The sequence below is a fragment of the Salvelinus fontinalis genome, chromosome 42 (assembly GCF_029448725.1).
Source record: "Salvelinus fontinalis isolate EN_2023a chromosome 42, ASM2944872v1, whole genome shotgun sequence".
NCBI classification, from domain to species: domain Eukaryota; kingdom Metazoa; phylum Chordata; class Actinopteri; order Salmoniformes; family Salmonidae; genus Salvelinus; species Salvelinus fontinalis.
In genome coordinates, this window is record NC_074706.1 from 22,290,181 (window position 1) to 22,308,443 (window position 18,263).

Sequence of the window (18,263 nt, forward strand, 5' to 3'; positions counted from 1 at the left end):
ATTGTATGTGGAGGCGTCACCAGCTGGAGCGCCCTTATGTATTGATTTGACAAATTGTCAAATAAATTAAATCAATCAATAAAGGTACTCATTGCCAAAATCCTAAAGTATCCCTTTATTAAGCAGAGTTCAAATATCATGCTGGAGAGCATAGAACTCTGTATGAATCATCAATCAAACCTTTGAACCCAAAATTGCAAACATGCATTCTACTGTTTATCTGCGTTCCAGTGCCTGTGATTACATTTTGTGTTTGTCAAATCAAATCAAATGTTATTAGTCACATGAGCCAAATACAACAGGTGTAGACCTTGCAGTGAAATGCTTACTTTACGAGCCCCTAACCAACAATGCAGTTAAAGAAAATACAGATAGGAAAAATAAATAAAAGTAACAAGTAATTAAAGAGCAACAGTAAAATAACAATAGCGAGACTATATACAGGGGGGTACCGGTACATTGATTGAATTTTTAGGGCCTTGCATTGGTTACATTTTGTGATTGATTCTGATAAGCATGTCTCCTCTCCTCTCCTCTCTCTTCTCTCCTCTTCCTTTTTTTCCCCTCTCTCTTTTCTCTTTCCTCTCCTCTGTCCTGGACCAAACCCTTTCATTCAGGATGATGTCATCCACTGAGTCAGGAACAGGTGGTCCTAAACTACATCGCCTCTTCATCAAGTTTGACCCAGAGGTTGTAGCGGTAAGAGAATTGAATGATTACAGACTGCTCTGTCCCTCCTTATTGTGCCATTCAATTGTCTGTTAAGAGTGGAATTCATATATCTATCTTGTCACCATGCATCAGGCACTTGCTCCACGGAGTACGCACTAGCTCACTTCCCCTCACTTAAAAGCCTTGGACTGGTGAAAGCAAGGGCTAGAAGGACCGATTGTCCTCATCCTACTTTTTGCACTAGTCATTTCTCATGGGCAAGAATGAATGGAACTGGGAGAAGGCTAGAATCGGACCACAGAGCTTAGTTTTGTAATCATCGAAACAGTTCCTTTAGATGCAGTTCTCTCTTTTTGCCACCAGGTGGTGTCGATACTGTTGGGTCTATTCCAGGTGCTGTTGGCTGTGCCTCTGTACTACATGGACGTTGGCTTACCCAAACTACAACTTATGCTCCCTTTATTTATTGGCTTCCTGGTAAGATCCTAATTTAATAAAGCCATAAATAACTTTGTGTCTGTCACAGGAGGCTGCTGAGGGAAAGACGGCTCATAATAATGGCTGGAACAGAGTGAATGGAATGGCATTAAAGACATGGAAACCATGTTGTTTTATTTTTCTCTATACTTTTTCCCCCTTGCCATACCATCCCTACTCTAATTGGAGTAAACTAATGGACAACAATAGTTCTACTGCTACTTAAAGCTATTTCACTCACATCTACGGTACCTGTAGTTGAAAAATTAGACACATCTTCCACATTTCTTCAAGTGTTGGATTTTCACCCACATTGGCCAATCCACCATTCATTCTGATCTTAACTCCAACCCTCCGATATCCACAGATGAACCCATCTTTCCCAGTATAACGCCATTTTGCTATTTCCTTTTGCAATTACATCCCTCCATTTGACTGATGTCTTACGACGGTCCTGAACCTATCTATGTGTAACATTTCTAACGATATTGCCCTAAAAATAAATACTTTACTCAAGAGTATAATGATATTTCCCATTGACTGATCGTGTTTTTTCCGATCACCTAACAATACATCCATCTGTCCATCTGAACCCTGATATTATGACATAACAACCATTCCTGGACCTGATTTAAAAAGTGAGCCACGATGGACAGTACCAGAAAATATATTCTATTGATTCTGTTTCCTCGTGGCAGAGTCTGCACAAGGCTGACTGTTCAATGCCCCATATACAGTATTGGGCATTCTTTTTGTAGCAAGTATTTATATAATAGCTTAAATTGAAGCGAAGGGATTGATGTGTCAATTGTGGTTTTAGTTTTTAAATTTTTTTATTTAACCTTTATTTAACTAGGCAATACAGTGAGCACCAAAAGTATTGGGACGGTGACACATTTTTGTTGTTGTTTGGACTCTGTACTCCAGCACTTTGGATTAGAAGTGACACAATGACGATGAGGTTAAATTGCCGAACGTCAGCTTTAATTTGAGGGTGTTTTCATATATATCGGGTGAACCGTTTAGAGATTACAGCACTTTTTGTACATAGGGGACCAAAAGTATTGGGACAAATTCACTTACAGTACCAGTTAAAAATTTGGACACACCTACTCATTCCAGGGTTTTTCTTTACTTTTTATAATTTTCTACATTGTATAATAATAAATCAAACTATAAAATAACACATATGGAATCATGTAGTAACCAAAAAAGTGTCAAACAAATCAAAATATATTTTATATTTGAGATTCTTCAAAGTAGCCACCCTTTGCCTTGATGACAGCTTTGAATGGCGCCGGAGGGGGTGGCTGCCGTTTTACAGGCTCCTAACCAACTGTGCTATTTTGTTTGTTTTTTCGCATTGTTTGTAACTTATATTTTAACTTATTTTGTACATAATGTTGCTGCTACCGTCTGTTATGACCGAAAATAACTTCTGGACATCAGAACAGCAATTACTCACCTCAAACTGGGCAAAGATTTTTTCTTTAACGTGTCCAAAGCAAAGGATATACTGCTTCCTCGGGAATGGGCCCAAATCCCCGTCATTTGCTAGAAGAAAAGACAGAGAAAAAGGTGGCGGAGGTCGGGCTGCCTTCTGAGAATTCATAGGCGAGTGAGTAAACCCCCACTACCATCTGTTCTATTTGCCACCGTGCAATCATTGAAAAACAAAATGGATGATATACGATCAAGACTATCCTACTAACGGGACATTAAAAACTGTAGTATTTTATGTTTCACCCGAGTCGTGGTTGAACGACAACACGGATAATATAGAGCTGGTGGTATTTTCCATGCATCGGCATTTACAGAGAAGCTAGGGGGTGGGTGTTTATTTGTCAATAACAGCTGGTGCGCGATGTCTAATATTAAAGAAGTCTCAAGGTATTGCTCGCCTGAGGTAGAGTAATGAATGATACGCTGTAGACCACACTATCTACCAAGAGAGTTATAATCTATATTATTCGTAGCCGTCTATTTACCACCACAAACCGATACTGGCACTAAGACCGCACTCAACCAGCTGAATAAGGCCATACGCAAACAAGAACATGCTCATCAAGAAGCGGTGCTCCTAGTGGCCAGGGACTTTAATTCAGGCAAACTTTCTGTTTTACCTCATTTATACCAGCATGTCACATGTGCAACCAGAGGACCACAGAGACGCACACACAGAGATGCATACACAGCTCTCGCATACATAGCTCTCCCTCACCCTTAATTTGGCAAATCTGATCATAATTATATCTTCCTGATTCCTGCTTATAAGCAAAAACTAAAGCAGGAAGTACCAGTGACTCGCTCAACACGGAAGTGGTCAGATGACGCAGATGGTACACTACAGGACTGTTTTTCTAGCACAGACTGGAGTATGTTCCAGGATTCATCCAATGGCATTGAGGAGTATACCACCTCAGTCATCGGCTTCATCAATAAGTGCATCGACGATGTCCCCACAGTGACCGTACGTACATATCCCAACAAGAAGCCATGGATTACAGGCAACTGGATCCTGGACTTCCTGACGGGCCACCCCCAGGTGGTAAGGGTAGGCAACAACACATCTGCCACGCTGGTCCTCAACACTGGGGCCCCTCAGGGGTGTGTGCTTAGTCCCCTTCTGTGCCTCCCTGTTCACCCACGACTGCGTGGCCAAACACGACTCCAACACCATCATTACGTTTGCTGATGACACAACAGCCTGATTACCAACAGCGATGAGACAGCCTATAGGGAGGAGGTCAGAGACCTGGCAGTATAGTGCCAGGACGACAACCTCTCCCTCAATGTGAGCAAGATAAAGGAGCTGATCGTGGCCTACAGGAAAAGGTGGGCCAAACAGGCCACCATTAACATTGACATTGACGAGGCTGTAGTGGAGCGGGTTGAAAGTTGAAAGTTTCCACATCAACAACAAACTATCATGGTCTAAACCCATCAAGACAGTCATGAAGAGGGCACGACAACACCTATTCATCCTCAGGAGATTGAAAATAATTGGCATGGGTCCCCAGATCCTCAAAAAGTTCTACCGTCTCAGTGCTTCTCCTTCCAATAGGTCGCTTCCCCTTTAATTCCCAATTAAATAGTGCTTCTCCTTCCAATAGGGCGCTTTCCCTTTAATTCCCAATTAAATAGCCAGCATCAGCTACGGAAAAGTGGGGTTGTGATGGAGACGTGAATGAGGATATGTTCAACTCTAAGTTCTGAAGCGTGTCTTCAGTTTGTTTTGTTCTATTTAAAAGTGTGCTTTGTAGCCTAATAGCAAGTTTACCCAGGATCGGATCCACTCTTTGCATCTGTGGACTACACCTCTCCGCTGTTCTTCGTGGCCTTTCTCCGCTGGAGATCTGTTGGCGGATTGGATTGTCTGACTGACCGACTACAACCTTTTTGTATACGGTATTTCAGTTGTTTTGGTGTGATGTTTACCATGATTTATGTAGTTAGTTGTAGTTGAGGACTTATTAAGCGTTGATACGCTTAATGGTTGTGGTAAAATAATTGTTATTTTGATTGTATGATTGATACTGGGTTTACGCTAGCTACACTTGTATGAACGGACAAACATTGCGTGACTAGGGTCACTTGAGTTTCCTGAACTCCTTTACCGGGCTGGACTCTTTTAGGGCCGAACTACAGGACTTTTCTGGAAGAACCAGAACTCATTGTGTTATGTTATTTATATATTTGTGTGTGTAATCATTTATGTTGGTAATACAACCCATGCAAAAGAATACTGTTTTGAACTTATTTCCAATGTTTTAAGGGTTTGTGAAAAATGTATGTCCATCCTGACTTTTACATAGTCCTTTGTATTGGTGTAGACTTGACGGACCAGATGGGACTCATTCCCTCCCAAAACAAAAGGAGAAACCAATATTTTCTCTGGTAGGCACAACTTATCTGGCACCTCTATAAACAATAACCTCAAGTCAAAACCATTACAAGCTGCACCATCAAGAGTATCCTGACTGGTTGCATCACCGCCTGGTATGGTAACTGCTCCGCATCTAACCATAAGGCGCTACAGAGGGTAGTGCGTACGGCCTAGTACATCATTGGGGCCAAGCTTCCTGCCATCCAGGACCTTTATATTAGGTGGTGTCAGATGAAAGACCAAAAAATTGTCAAAGGCTCCAGTCACCCAAGTCATAGACTGTTCTCTCTGCTACCGCACGGCAAGCAGTAAATCTAGGTCGAAAAGGCTCCTTAACAGCTTCTACCCCCCCCAAGCCATAAGACTCCTGTGCAATTAATCAAATGGCCACCCGGCCTATGTACGTTGACACCTCGCCCCATTTGTTTTTACGCTGCTGCTACTCGTTGTAAATTATCTATGCATAGTCACCTTACCCTGACCTACATATACAAATTACCTCGACTAACATGTAACCTTGCACATTGACTCTGTAATGTTACCTCTTGTATATAGCCTTGTTGTTTTATTGTGTTACTTTTTATTACTTTAGTTTATTTGGTAAATATTTTCTTAACTCTTTCTTGAACTGCACTGTTGGTTAAGAGCTTGTAAATATGCATTTCATGGTAAAGGTCTACACCTGTTGTATTCCGTGCATGTGACAAATAAAGTTAGATTTGATTGGAGTTACACTCGCCATTCTCTCCACCATCTTCATGAGAAATTATTTTCCAACAGTCTTGAAGGAGTTCCCACATGCTGTGAACTTGTTGGCTGCTTTTCCTTCACTCTGGGGTCCAACTCATCCCAAACCATCTCATTTGGGTTGAGGTCGGGTGATTGTGGAGGTCAGGTAATCTGATGCAGCACTCATCACTCTCCTTGGTCAAATAGCCCTTACAAGGCCTGGAGGTGTGTTTTGGGTCATTGTCCTGTTGAAAAACAAATAGTCCCACAAAGCGCAAACCAGACGGGACGGCATATTGCTACAGAATGCTGTGGTAGCCATGCTGGGTAAGTGTGCCTTGAATTCTAAATCACTGACAGTGTCACCAGCAAAGCACCCCCATACCATCACATCTCCTCCTCCATGCTTCAGTGGGAACCACACATGCGGAGATCAACCGTTCACCTACTCTGCGTCTCTCAAAGACAAGGCGGTTGGAACCAAAAATCTCATATTTGGACTCATCAGACCAAAGGACAGATTGCCACCGGTCTAATGTCCATTGCTCGTGTTTCTTGGCCCAAGCTAGTCTCTTATTATTATTGGTGTCCTTTAGTAGTGGTTTCTTCGCAGCAATTCAACCATTGAAGGCATGATTTACGCAGTCTCCTCTGAACAGTTGATGCTAAGATGTGTCTGTTACTTGAACTCTTTGAAGCATTTATTTGGGCTACAATTTCTGAGGCTGGTAACTCTAATGAACTTGTCCTCTGCAGCAGATGTAACTCTGGGTCTTCCTTTCCTGTGGCGGTCCGTATGAAAGCCAGTTTCATCATAGTGCTTGATGGTTTTTGCGACTACACTTGAAGAAACTTTCAAAGTTCTTGATATTGACTGACCTACATGACTTAAAGTAATGATGGACTGTTTCTCTTTGCTTATTTGATCTGTTCTTGCCATAATATGGACTTGGTCTTTTACCAAATAGGGTTATCTTCTGTATACCACCCCTACCTTGTCACAACACAACTGATTGGCTCATACGCATTACAAAGGAAATAAACTCCACAAATATACTTTTAACAAGGCACACCTGTTCATTGAATTGCATTCCAGGTGACTACATCATGAAACTGGTTAAGAGAATGTCAAGACTGTGCAAAGCTGTCATCAAGGCAAAGGGTGGCTACTTTGAAGAATCTCAAATATAAAATATTTTGATTTGTTTAACACTTTTTGGTTACTACATCTGTTATTTCATAGTTTTGATGTCTTCACTATTATTCTGCAATGTAGAAAATAGTAAAAATAAAGAAACCCTTGAATGAGTTGGTGTGTCAACTTTTGACTGGTACTGTATATGTAGTAAAAAGTGTTTGGTCCAATTATTCATAGCACGTAATGACTACATCAAGCTTGTGACTACAAATTTGTTGGATATATTTGTTGGTGGTTTTTGGTTCTGTTTCAGATTTGTTTGTGCCCAATGGAAATGAATGGCAAGTAATGTATATTGTAAATAAGAATAGAACATGTTTCTAAACACTTCTACATTAATGTTACAGAAGCACAAATATAATAACCCCAAGACATGCTACTCTTTCACCATTACAATAACATGGGAGGTTAGCACTTTTGGGGGGGAATGACATTTGTGCTTTTAACTTTCTCACTCATCATTATTCACGATTCATTCAGGATTATCCATAATCATGGTAGCATCCACATTAATGCAGAAGTGTTTAGAAACATATTCTATTATTTACCATAAGTGACTCCAAAATTACACAAAATATTATTTGACATAATAAATAGGTGACAGAGGGCAACCTTGTTTTACGCCTCTTGACAATTCAATGTTCTCAGAAGTAACTTATTTATTATGTCACAAAGGATTGTTATGTATGACTTTTACCCATCTTATGAGAGGGTTCAAAAATCCAGGGACTGTATCAGATGCTTTCTCAAATTCTGCTAAAATTATTATAGCTGGTTTCTCTCATTCTCATAGTTTTCTATTATTTCTAGTAGTTGCCTAATGTTGTCTCCAATTATCTTCCTTTTAACAATCCCGTCTGATTGTGATGAATAATGTCCAGGAGGACCTTGTTTATTCTATCAGCAATACATTTAGCCAATATTTTTGCGACACAACATTGAAGGGTGACCATGTGTTTGATATATTTGATACCATTCTGCTCCAGCCATTACCACGAGCCCGTCCTCCCCAATTAAGGTGCCAAGCTTCCTCTGGCTTCTGTTTATATGCATAGGCTATATGTTATATAATGTGCATCATTGAAGGGTTTGGTTTTCTTTTTTCACATCTGTAGCAATTGAAGCAACAGATTGTTTCTACTTTCTTTTAAAGTTTGTGACGGCAGGGTCGTTCGCCTTCGCCTGTGAGAAGTCTCCCAGCAGACAGCTAGTAAGACATTACAACAGTCACTTGTTGCATTGGAATATACACTGCTCTAAAAGGGTGTAATCGATTCCATTATTCAAATGTCTACCTGTACAGTAGTCCACATATTGGGCTGAACATGTTGCCCATGGGCTACTGTGCAATGTATATACCCTATTAATTGCATGAGAAGATACATCCATTATGTAGCAACATTTAGGTCCATGACCTTTTTTCTCTTAGGAACAATTTCATCTTTGGGGCCAGGAGATTTTCCTGTCTCTACTTACTCTGTCTTTCTCCCCAGCTGACGGGCTGTGCCTACACTAACATGGCCAGCCTGTTGGCGGGCCTACTGGCTCTGTGTATGTACAGCGTCTCCCTACACTCCGTCCAGGGCACTGCTCAACCCTGCACTCTGCCAAGCATTGACCTGTATGCAGGGGCTGCACAAAAGTGCCCAGGAGAGTACCTGGAGGTAAGGAATGATTTGTGGTTGATAAGTGTGGGTGTGTCTGTGGACAGTTTGTTTTGTTTGCCACTATGCTATTTTAGTGCCCTGGTGTGTGTGTGTGGCACAGTTATTATTATTTATTTTTTGTGTGTTTATCCTTGTCTTTTTCTTGGTCCCAGGGGTTCTTCAAGAGTGTCACAGTACTACTCATCGTTTATGACCTGGGGGCTCTTATCCTCCACTCTCTCCTCTCTTTGTCCGCACTCAAGGGACTCAGAGTGGGACTGTGCCGAATGATCAATTAGTCAAACTGATAAACCAATGGATGCTAGTTGAAAAACCTATTTTAGAAAAATATGAATATGTTTTATCATTTTTATCAGTGACCACATTTCCTTTAACTTGTTCATGTTTTTTTTTTTTTCATGGGTTTGTTTATTCCTTTCCAGCTTTACAGGCTTACCATTTTTTGAGAAACCTAATAAAATCATTTGTATAAACTCTGGACTTGTCATACTTATTTAGATTGAGGGTTGTGTGTTCAGTGTAAGGTCACTGCTGGCTTTTCATAATAACCTATAAATATCAGGAACAACATTCTTTCCATACTGTTTCACTTGTAGTAAGTCATTACTTTTGGATACATATAGTGCTGCCAATGTTTTATTAGTAAGCGCTTATAGTGAGAGTCATGATGACATATTGGCCATTGACATAATGTTCCACTTTTTCCAACCAGACTTCGTTTACTTTACTGGGTACCTCCCTGCCAGCCTGTCCCTGCTGGCATTCATGGAATAATCGTGTCACGTAGGGGTGGGTTTCCCTTCAAATCAGATGCGCGCTGGATGAAACCATTGCCCAAAGAAGTGGATAAACTGTTCATGCTATCCAAAGATTTGCTTTCAGGTTCAAGAAATTAACAATGCTGTGGTTAAAGCACCAACATGATCACAATATATTTTCATTTTCTTTAGTTAGAAAGGTCATTGAATTATTGACACTGCATTTAATAACCCCCCCCCCCCGGAAGCAGAAATAGGTCATTCCAAAAATGGCGGCGGTTTGTGGTAGTGTGAAGTGAAACTTTCCAAATATTGCTGATAAAACATAGCTATTCTTTAATCCATTTTGAGGATTATCGTCGAACAGATTTTGAAGAAATTATTGTTGGACTGCTGTACCCGACGCCAAGCAACACGATCGAATGACGTCGTTTTTTTGAGGATTTGGAGATCGCGAACGGTGAGCTTTCCGCAAAGTTGACGGTAGCAAGAGTGCCTTTCATTGAATGTGATCATAACGATTGTTGTTGTCATCTCTACACGGAACTCGAACAACCAGTTAAGGCTAACCAGCCCGTAAAATTACGTTGGATTCTTCTTTTACCGGCTATTTTCACTCAACCAGATTGCCTTGTATATTGGGGTCAGGGCTCCCGTGCCCGTTTTACGTCATCCGTCACCCACACACAGGTTGATGCCCGTTAATGTTGTGTGCCCTGTCGCAACGAATTTCTTGATTTGCTAGCAGCATAACGTAATTAATTTTGCCCGCTAACTTGCTTTATAATGCGATAGCCAGTCTGCGTATTGTGGCTAACTATAGCTGGTTGACAACAGTATTAGTGTCGGTCAGCTGATGGCAAGCCATCAATCAAGATAGCTAGGGTGCGTTCAGCAGGGCACAATGTTGTGGAACGTTACACACATGCCTCTCTGACATGTAGAATAAGGAACCCTGACCACATATCAACAGGGGGTCAGCTCCCACTAAGCCCAGTCAAAGCTCGTCTTTGTCCTGGGACCACACAGGTGGAACAAGCTTCCCCCTATTGCCAGGACAGCGTAGTCCCTGCCCATCTTCTGTAAATGTATTTGAAACCCTACCTCATCAAGAACATCTTAAATAAGAAACCAATTCCCTGCAATAGTCTTTTCCTACTAGCAAGGACTTTGTTGATAACTACTTTATTGAGGGAAAATGTACTTACTATGACTGTGGTATGTTGTCTCACCTAACTATCTTAAGATAATTGTAAGTCTCTGGATAAGAGCATCTGCAAAATTACTAAAATATAAAAACTATAATCTATTAATGTTATTTTTAACTGCAATGTCCCACAACGTTTGCCTACTGAATGTGGCCCATGTTTAATGACTAGGCAAAGATTTAGCCAAGATAGCAAGCAGCTGAAGTAACTTAGGCCTGATCAGGATTTAGCTCGAGTCTGGTTTATCAAAGCCTAAATGTATGTAGTAGAACTTGGCCAATAAAATGAGACAAATCAAATTTTAACACCGACCATACCGATCACTTATCGCAGGCATTTTGCTGATACCGTTCATTACGATAAGTAGCCTATTCTAGAGAAATGTGAAGTTTGAAATTACATAAGTTTGCTAATATGGGTGAATATAATGGGACAATTGATGGCTACAATCATCAAACAAGTAGTGGTTGAAAGGATAGTTAAAAAAAAAAAAACAGTGGTGCACAATGTTATAAACGTATTGTTATATTTATCGTTATCGCATCAATTCAGGCAATTTATTGCGATATGGATTTTTGTCCCTATCGCCCAGCTCTAGTATGTAGTATCATGGCGGAACAATGCGACTTTTTAGTGCTCACAGATAACTGTCAATTCTGTCTTGTATGATAACGCTAGATTATAGTCTAGAAAATAATTTCCCATTTAATATTTTATCAGACCGCCTGTTCATTTATCAGTTTGTGTGGATCTATTTTGTATCCTGTCAGTTTCAAGTTTCTTTTCTCAAATTATCTATGTTCAGTAAACTGATGACATTGACAGCTCACTTTTCCCTCCATCTGATTGACAGCGGTCCTGGCAAATCAATGGACAAGCTTCAGGACCTCAGCCAATCCGAGTTGGAGGATTTGCTGGACAATACAGAGCGGGTGGAGTCCATGGCATTGGAATCTGATGAGGTAAGCAATCACGTCTTTGCTTTGTCTTATTGTCTGTCTATTGTGTTTTGTACAGATTGAGATGTAGCCTGGTCCCAGATCTGTTTGTGCTCTAACCAACTCCTGTTGTCATTTATTATTGTCATACGCCATGTTAGGCAGGACACTCACCACAGGAGTTTGCAAGACGGCATAAAAAACAATCTGGAACCAGGCTAGTCGAGATGCGCCGCTCTTACTGAAAAGCCTCTAGTGTTTTGTATCAGAGTAAGGGATAATGAATAGCCAAGCTTGTCTATAGGCCTATCTATGAGCTGAGACCTTGCTTTTTCTGTCAGGTCACATGACCTGGCTATTACTCAATGTAAGCCCTAGATTAATGATTAATCTGAAGATAGACATCTAGGTCTCATCTCACTCTGACCAGTAGCAATGTCCAGGCTCATCCTGGCATCAGCAGTTTTTTTACAAGGTCATATTGACTTACTTATCTTCCACCTTTGTCCATAGGTCCAAAACACTAACCATTGAGGTTCATTTGTTTGTCTTCACTCTTCACGTGGGGAGTTATGTTCGCTAGATGCAAAATGACCTGTTCCTGGCCAACTCGTCTTGTTGGTTAAGCCGTGTTAAGTTGCTGCCGTCTTGGCTAGCCAGGTCTGCCTGAAAAAAGATTAATTATCTCAAGCAGGGGACTGACTTCCTTGTTAAATAAAGTTGAGAGAAGAAAAAAAACATTGACAGAGAGAAACGCATCACCAGGCAAACCTGTCCTTATCATAGTGTAAACGGTGTCCGTGTGCTAGCTTAGCATATAGCGTTGCCTCCCGGAACTACCCTCTGACTGGGCTTGAACCTCTCCCTCGCCAACACACGTGAACGTCAGCTTGACAATGTACGAACCAGTCGAGCTATAGAGAAGGATCCAATTGGCAACATTTCAAGCTAGCTGAGCTCACGGCACGTTCTTATCTCCGCTACACTAGTATGGCCGGGACTCTGGTCTCAGAAGGGAGGGCCTGGCAGCTTCTGTCAAACACAGACTGATACTGTATGGCAATGTCATCCTTCAACGTGTTGCTGTGATCTACCAATCACAGAGTCACGTAGAGGAGGAGAGAGTAGTGCCCTGAGCAGGACTTGAACCCGGTTCGCCTGACCCCAAGACGAACGCACTATCCACAATCCTAAAAAACGTTATCCCAAATGGGAGAGATCTTAACATGCTGATCAAGGCTAGGGTCGTTTATGAGAATTGGCTAGCTATGTAAGTTGACGTCCGGTCACTACTATCTGTTGTACATGGTCCCGGTCAAAAATACATAAAAAAAAATACAATGTATTATTGCCTTCTCGTCTATAGATTCAGAACATCCAGCTGGAGAGGGAGATGGCACTGGCCTCCAACCGTAACCTGGCAGAACAGAACCTGGACATGAAGCCTCGCCTGGAGAGACAAAGAGAACATCTAGTGGAGAGATACTCTGAACTGGAGGGAGTCAGAGAGACCTACAGACAACACTGTGACCAGAAAGGTAAGGGATGGAGGGAGTCAGAGACCTACAGACAACACTGTGACCAGAAAGGTAAGGGATAGAGGGGGGGATGGAGGGAGTCAGAGAGACCTACAGACAACACTGTGACCAGGGATGAGATGGGAGGTTATTGATGGATAATGGAGTGACAGATGAAGAAAAGCAACCTAATATGGAATAGGGTGCCATTTAGTACTAAGCCTTGGTCTCTACTGGTCAAACACAGACAGAGCCCCCCCTCCAGGCTTCCAGATCTGGCCTGTGTGTCTGTCTGTCTGCCAGGGTCTCCCCGGATACCATCGCATCAGCTCCCATTCCACTGCCGTCAGCACTTTGTCAGGAAGCAGAACAGGCCGTGTGATCTGTGTACATACGCTCCTGCAGCCTTGTTTTGTAAGCTTTTCATGAGAAGCTGTGTTTGATGGTGTCCATTTGCAGGGCTGGAATTGGTGTCTGTTGTAAAGTCTGCTATTATAGTTATGTCATGTTTTTCCTGAAGGTGATTAGGTAATATGGAATGCATTGTTATTTCAACCCTAAATCAGTCCTAGGGATTCACCTTGACTGGGTTTTAACCTTTACTCAACCAGCATAATTGTGGAAGCTTGCCTTCAATGAGAAGTCTACCAGAGGTATTTGAAGATGCTTGAAAGTAGATTGTCCTGTTGCGTGTGTATCCATGTTTATCCAACAATGAGCTTCATGGCTGTGCTTCATGAGATTACTTTGTTCTCATTTTTAAATGCGTTTAATAGGCTTGGGCGGTATCCAGATTTTGCCACAGAAGGGGGCGCTAAAAACACAAGAAAAGCCCACTGGGACTCTTTTACAAGAATGCTAACAAAATGAGCACAAACAAATAGTGAAATCACATAGACGCTGTTAGCTAAATGCCAACATGTGAAAACGAACCTTATTGCAAATTCAGCTCATAAAGTTATACAAGCATAGTTGGTAACTACCGATGTTGTTTTTGGAGAGTGGACTTTTCCGAGAGAAATTGTTCAAATGGACCAGGTTGTGGTGCATGCTTTTCTGATGGAAGAGCAGCATGTGTACATGGAGCAGACGGGAGAAGAGCGGAGGAGAAGGAAAAACTATAGTAGGAAGCACACGGGGGGAAAAAATGTCAAACATTTAGTCGTGAATTGCGTACAATTGTAACTTCATCACCTCTTGTGTGCCACATAACTGAGATTCGCCTATAGATATCGAAACGCTACGGACTCACTAGCTCGCTTTCTCCCGTTGTGCTATTTATAAACAAACACATGACTGGCTCAATTGGGGAACTACGGTAAGCTTCATAATGTGACCGGTGAAATGAAGAACGCCATCTCCTAACGTATTGCACAAGTTGACTGCAGGTATTTACTTAAGTAGCTACAAATATTGAAAAATGTCAAATACATAGTTTGACGCTATTAAAAAAATATAATAAAAAGCTTTTTCCAAATACCCCGGTATACGGTGTATACAGTATACCGCCCAAGCCTAGTGTTTAATAACAGGCGTGAAGCATTGTGCTGTCAGTGTCTACTGGGACTTAGAAGCTTGGCATGACATTGGTGTGTGGGAGGTGTTTATTTGTCCTTTTTCTCTTACACTCCCTCCCTCTATATTGGTGTCTTACTGGCTATCTCTCTCACTGTCTCTCTCCATTTCTGCCCCCTCTCTTTTATTCTCTTGCTCTCCCTCTCTTCCATTCTCTGCCTCACTCACTCCCCCCCCAGATGGCATCATGGGGCAGGCATCGCCGGAAGGGTTGTTCTCCAAACTTCAGACAGAGGGCGCCAGCACGGAGACGGAGTCAGAGGTGAGAGGCCGCAGTGACAGACTTCTCAGGCGGAAAATGAAACCGACGGACGATAATGATGACGAGTATGGGAGATGTGTATCCATCCTAAAACACAGGACCAATGACGACAAAATGATCAGCTTATCTCTTACTCTATTCAACGCCGTGCAGAGGACCAGCAGTTGGAATAAGACGATGATAATACATAAATAATACATTTTCAGACATTGACATTGGTCTCCCCTTTTAACTCTCGCTCTGTTTCTTTTTCTCTCTCTTCATCTCTCTCTCCATCAGTCTCTGGCAGATGAGTTTCTGGATGGCCAGCTGTCTCTGGACTCGTTCCTTGACCGTTTCCTCTCCCTCCGCTCCCTCGCTCACAAAAGACGAGTACGGATAGAGAAGTTGCAGGAAATCCTGCGCCAGAAGAAGGAGACCGCCGCGGGCGATGCCTCCACTGGCTCCATGACGTCACAAACGAGCGCCAATCAAGACCCAGCGACGACACAGTCATCGCCATGGAATCATCATCCTCAGCAACAACAACCGCAGCAGAATTCCAATCCCAACAACCACGCTAGTTTCCAAAACGGCCCCGGTTCCGCCCTACCTTACCCCGTCTCCCATCCTAACCCGACAGCTACCTCTGCAGTATCAGGCCCAGGCCCGTCCATTCCCCCAGGTCAATTTCCTCCCTACCCCAGCCCCGGCTCACCTTTCACCTCAGCGGTGGGCTACTCAGCCCGTCCTGCTTTTGGGCCTCCGGCCACTGCCTGCCCATACCCCACCCAGCCTACGTTCCCTGGTGTCCCCGGCTCAGGGTCTGCGTTCGGGCAATACAGTGCCCCCAACACCGCCCCCTACCCCTCTGCGTACACCTACGGTGGGGTTGGGGGGTATGGCTACCCCACGGGCCCTGCTCTGCCCAACTCTCAGTCCCCCACAGGCAGGCCACAGTACAGGCCCGGGTTTGGAGTGCCACAGCCCTACTCCTGAACCTCCCTCTGCTCTCACCCAGTCACTCCTCTCCCACCACACATTCTCCAGTCTCTCTCTCATTCACTCTTTTTTTCTGACTCTTTACCTCTCTCTCGATCTGCCTCTCTCGATCTGCCTCTTCTCCTCCCCCTCCCCTCCTGTCATTCAAGTGCATAACTGTCTCAGGACCTCCCCTTGTTCTCCAATATGTTAGAAACACTCTCTCTCTTTCCCTCTTCCTATTGGCTGTCAGCCTTTTTACTCTTCTCCCTCCCTTTGTGGAATACTGAGCCAATCAACAAGACCTTGGCCATGTACGTTTCAGATAGAAATGGAGCTGACGTGACTCTTTATTCGACATGTTGGGGCGGCAGGGTAGCCTAGTGGTTAGAGCGTTGGACTAGTAACCGAAAGGTTGCACGTTCAAATCCCCGAGCTGACAAGGTACAAATCTGTCGTTCTGCCCCTGAACAGGCAGTTAACCCACTGTTCCTAGGCCGTCATTGAAAATAAGAATTTGTTCTTAACTGACTTGCCTAGTTAAATAAAGGTTTAAAAAAAAAATGTCATAAAATATATTTACACATCATGTGATCCTTATCAATGGTTTCACCCTGTAGCACAAGTCCCTTGTGGCACTGTGTTCGGTATATGCATTAGAGTACATTTGACTTGTTCTAACACCCATATCATTCTACACCGATGTCAGATTACATGTGTTGATCATATTCGTTCGTATATGATGATAACTTAATACCCACCCGAACCAAAACGTTTTCCATGTGCAGTTTTGTTCACGAATTCTGTTCTGTAAACTCTTTCTTGCTCTTTGTTCTGGTTAGAAAGTACTTAAGACAATACTAAAGAAGGAAAATCCTATGAAGTCATAGCTACTCTAGGATCTGACCATGTAATTGTATTCATTGTGATCTAAAAGGCTAAACTGATCCAATATCAGCACTCTTACTCTGAGAGGCTTTATGAATGCGGGCCCTGATCAGTGGTCGTTTTGGAGACTTCAATAACCCTGTCTTCTTTCTTATTCACCTGGCTGTGCATGTATGATGTTTGTTTCTTAGCCAAATCTGGACATCTTTACAGGTGTAGGATTTTAATTTGACCAGTTTTTCACAGCAGGAAAATAATCCTGTAGCAAAAGGACGTGAATTATTGTGTGGATTATAATTTATGGAGTTTTTTTTAGGGGTTGATAATTAAAAAAAGATATAAAAAAATGTCAGGGTGAATCAAGTCTGAAATTACAAACTTTAAAATACTTTATTCAACCTTGAATACACTACAAGTTTGCATTTTCTGCTGTGCAGGGTGATCAAATTAAGATCCAACATTTGTATGTCCTACAAGTTTAGCTTCCAAGTCTTTTCTTTCTTGGCAGAATGTTTTGGTTGGTTGTTTAGGTATTGTGATGCCTATTGACAATGATGTCGTTGTTTACAGAATCATATCTGTATTCTCTGTCGAGGATCATGCCTGTTTCTCTGGTATCTCCGTTTTCTCTCCCTCCCACACGCTTTAACTTCACACTCCGTTTCGTCCCCCGTCCCCGAGGGCTCACTTGGCGTTAAACTCACCTCTCGTCTTTCTCTCCTTCCCTCTCAACTCACTCTTTATTTCACCCTCTCTCTCCTTCTCCAAAATCTGCCTGTTGACATGAACTGATGCTTGACAATGATTGCAATGAGGGAATTGTTTATTTCTGTAAATTCACTTCCAGTGAGAATGTGATTTGTATAAATGATTAAAGAGATGTTATTGATAACAAGGGACTAATGGTCTGCGCCCAAAATGGAACCCTATTCCCTTAGGGCTCTGGTCAAAAGTAGGGCACTATATAGGGGAAGTGGGTGCCATTTTGGACTGATCTGCCTGCTTTAGCTCAGAAAGCACAGGATGAGAGAGCTGTGACAGGGGTACTACAAAGATTAATACCGCCTCCATGACGGCTCATACAGCATTCATAGACACTTATGTCATCTTAGTCATGAGCTCTTCAACCCTAATCAGTGGTCTTAAACGGAGTGTTACTACATTGGTTGCCATCATGCTCTATGAAGGCGTTATGTAGCGCCTATGTAGGGCCTCTTCATCAGGTTAACTGGTTGGAATGACTGGTCTACGACCAGGGGGCAGTGTCTTACTGGTATTATCACACTACTACTGTTCCAAATAGCACCCTACCCCCTACAGAATGGACTACTTTTGACCAGAGCCCTATGGGCAGGGAATAGGGTTCCGTTTGGGACGTGACTAAAGGAAGAAAAGATGAGTCAGAAATTGTGTTTTAGAAGCCCAACGGAGAGACGCAGCATTAATAAGGGGGAAATAAAAATACAAGCTTGGAGCTTGTTTTAAGTTTCTTTATTTTTTTGTGAATATTATTAAACACTGAACTTGA

At 42.4% G+C, this 18,263-nt stretch overlaps 1 protein-coding gene across 2 annotated transcripts; it reads left to right on the forward strand.

The window, feature by feature from the left end:
- Positions 1–9,645: 9,645 nt before the first annotated feature.
- On the forward strand, positions 9,646–18,263 carry LOC129841031 (vacuolar protein sorting-associated protein 37C-like). 2 transcript variants are annotated; one of them, XM_055909144.1, is made up of 5 exons: positions 9,646–9,847; positions 11,449–11,557; positions 12,900–13,122; positions 14,805–14,887; positions 15,167–18,263. In XM_055909144.1, exons 2-5 carry the CDS (start codon positions 11,465–11,467, stop codon positions 15,863–15,865), a joined length of 1,098 nt encoding a protein of 365 aa, XP_055765119.1. In that variant the 5' UTR covers positions 9,646–9,847; positions 11,449–11,464; the 3' UTR covers positions 15,866–18,263. The 2 variants fall into 2 exon arrangements, with proteins under 2 accessions (XP_055765119.1, XP_055765120.1); XM_055909145.1 differs by having other exon boundaries at positions 12,900–13,071.

Coding starts and splice junctions, on each gene's coding strand:
- LOC129841031 (XM_055909144.1), top strand. CDS start 11,465: ATGGACAAGCTTCAGGACCTCAGCCAATCCGAGTTGGAGGATTTGCTG. Junction 11,558..12,899: donor TGGCATTGGAATCTGATGAG/GTAAGCAATCAC, acceptor TCTCGTCTATAG/ATTCAGAACATCCAGCTGGA. Junction 14,888..15,166: donor GCACGGAGACGGAGTCAGAG/GTGAGAGGCCGC, acceptor TCTCTCCATCAG/TCTCTGGCAGATGAGTTTCT.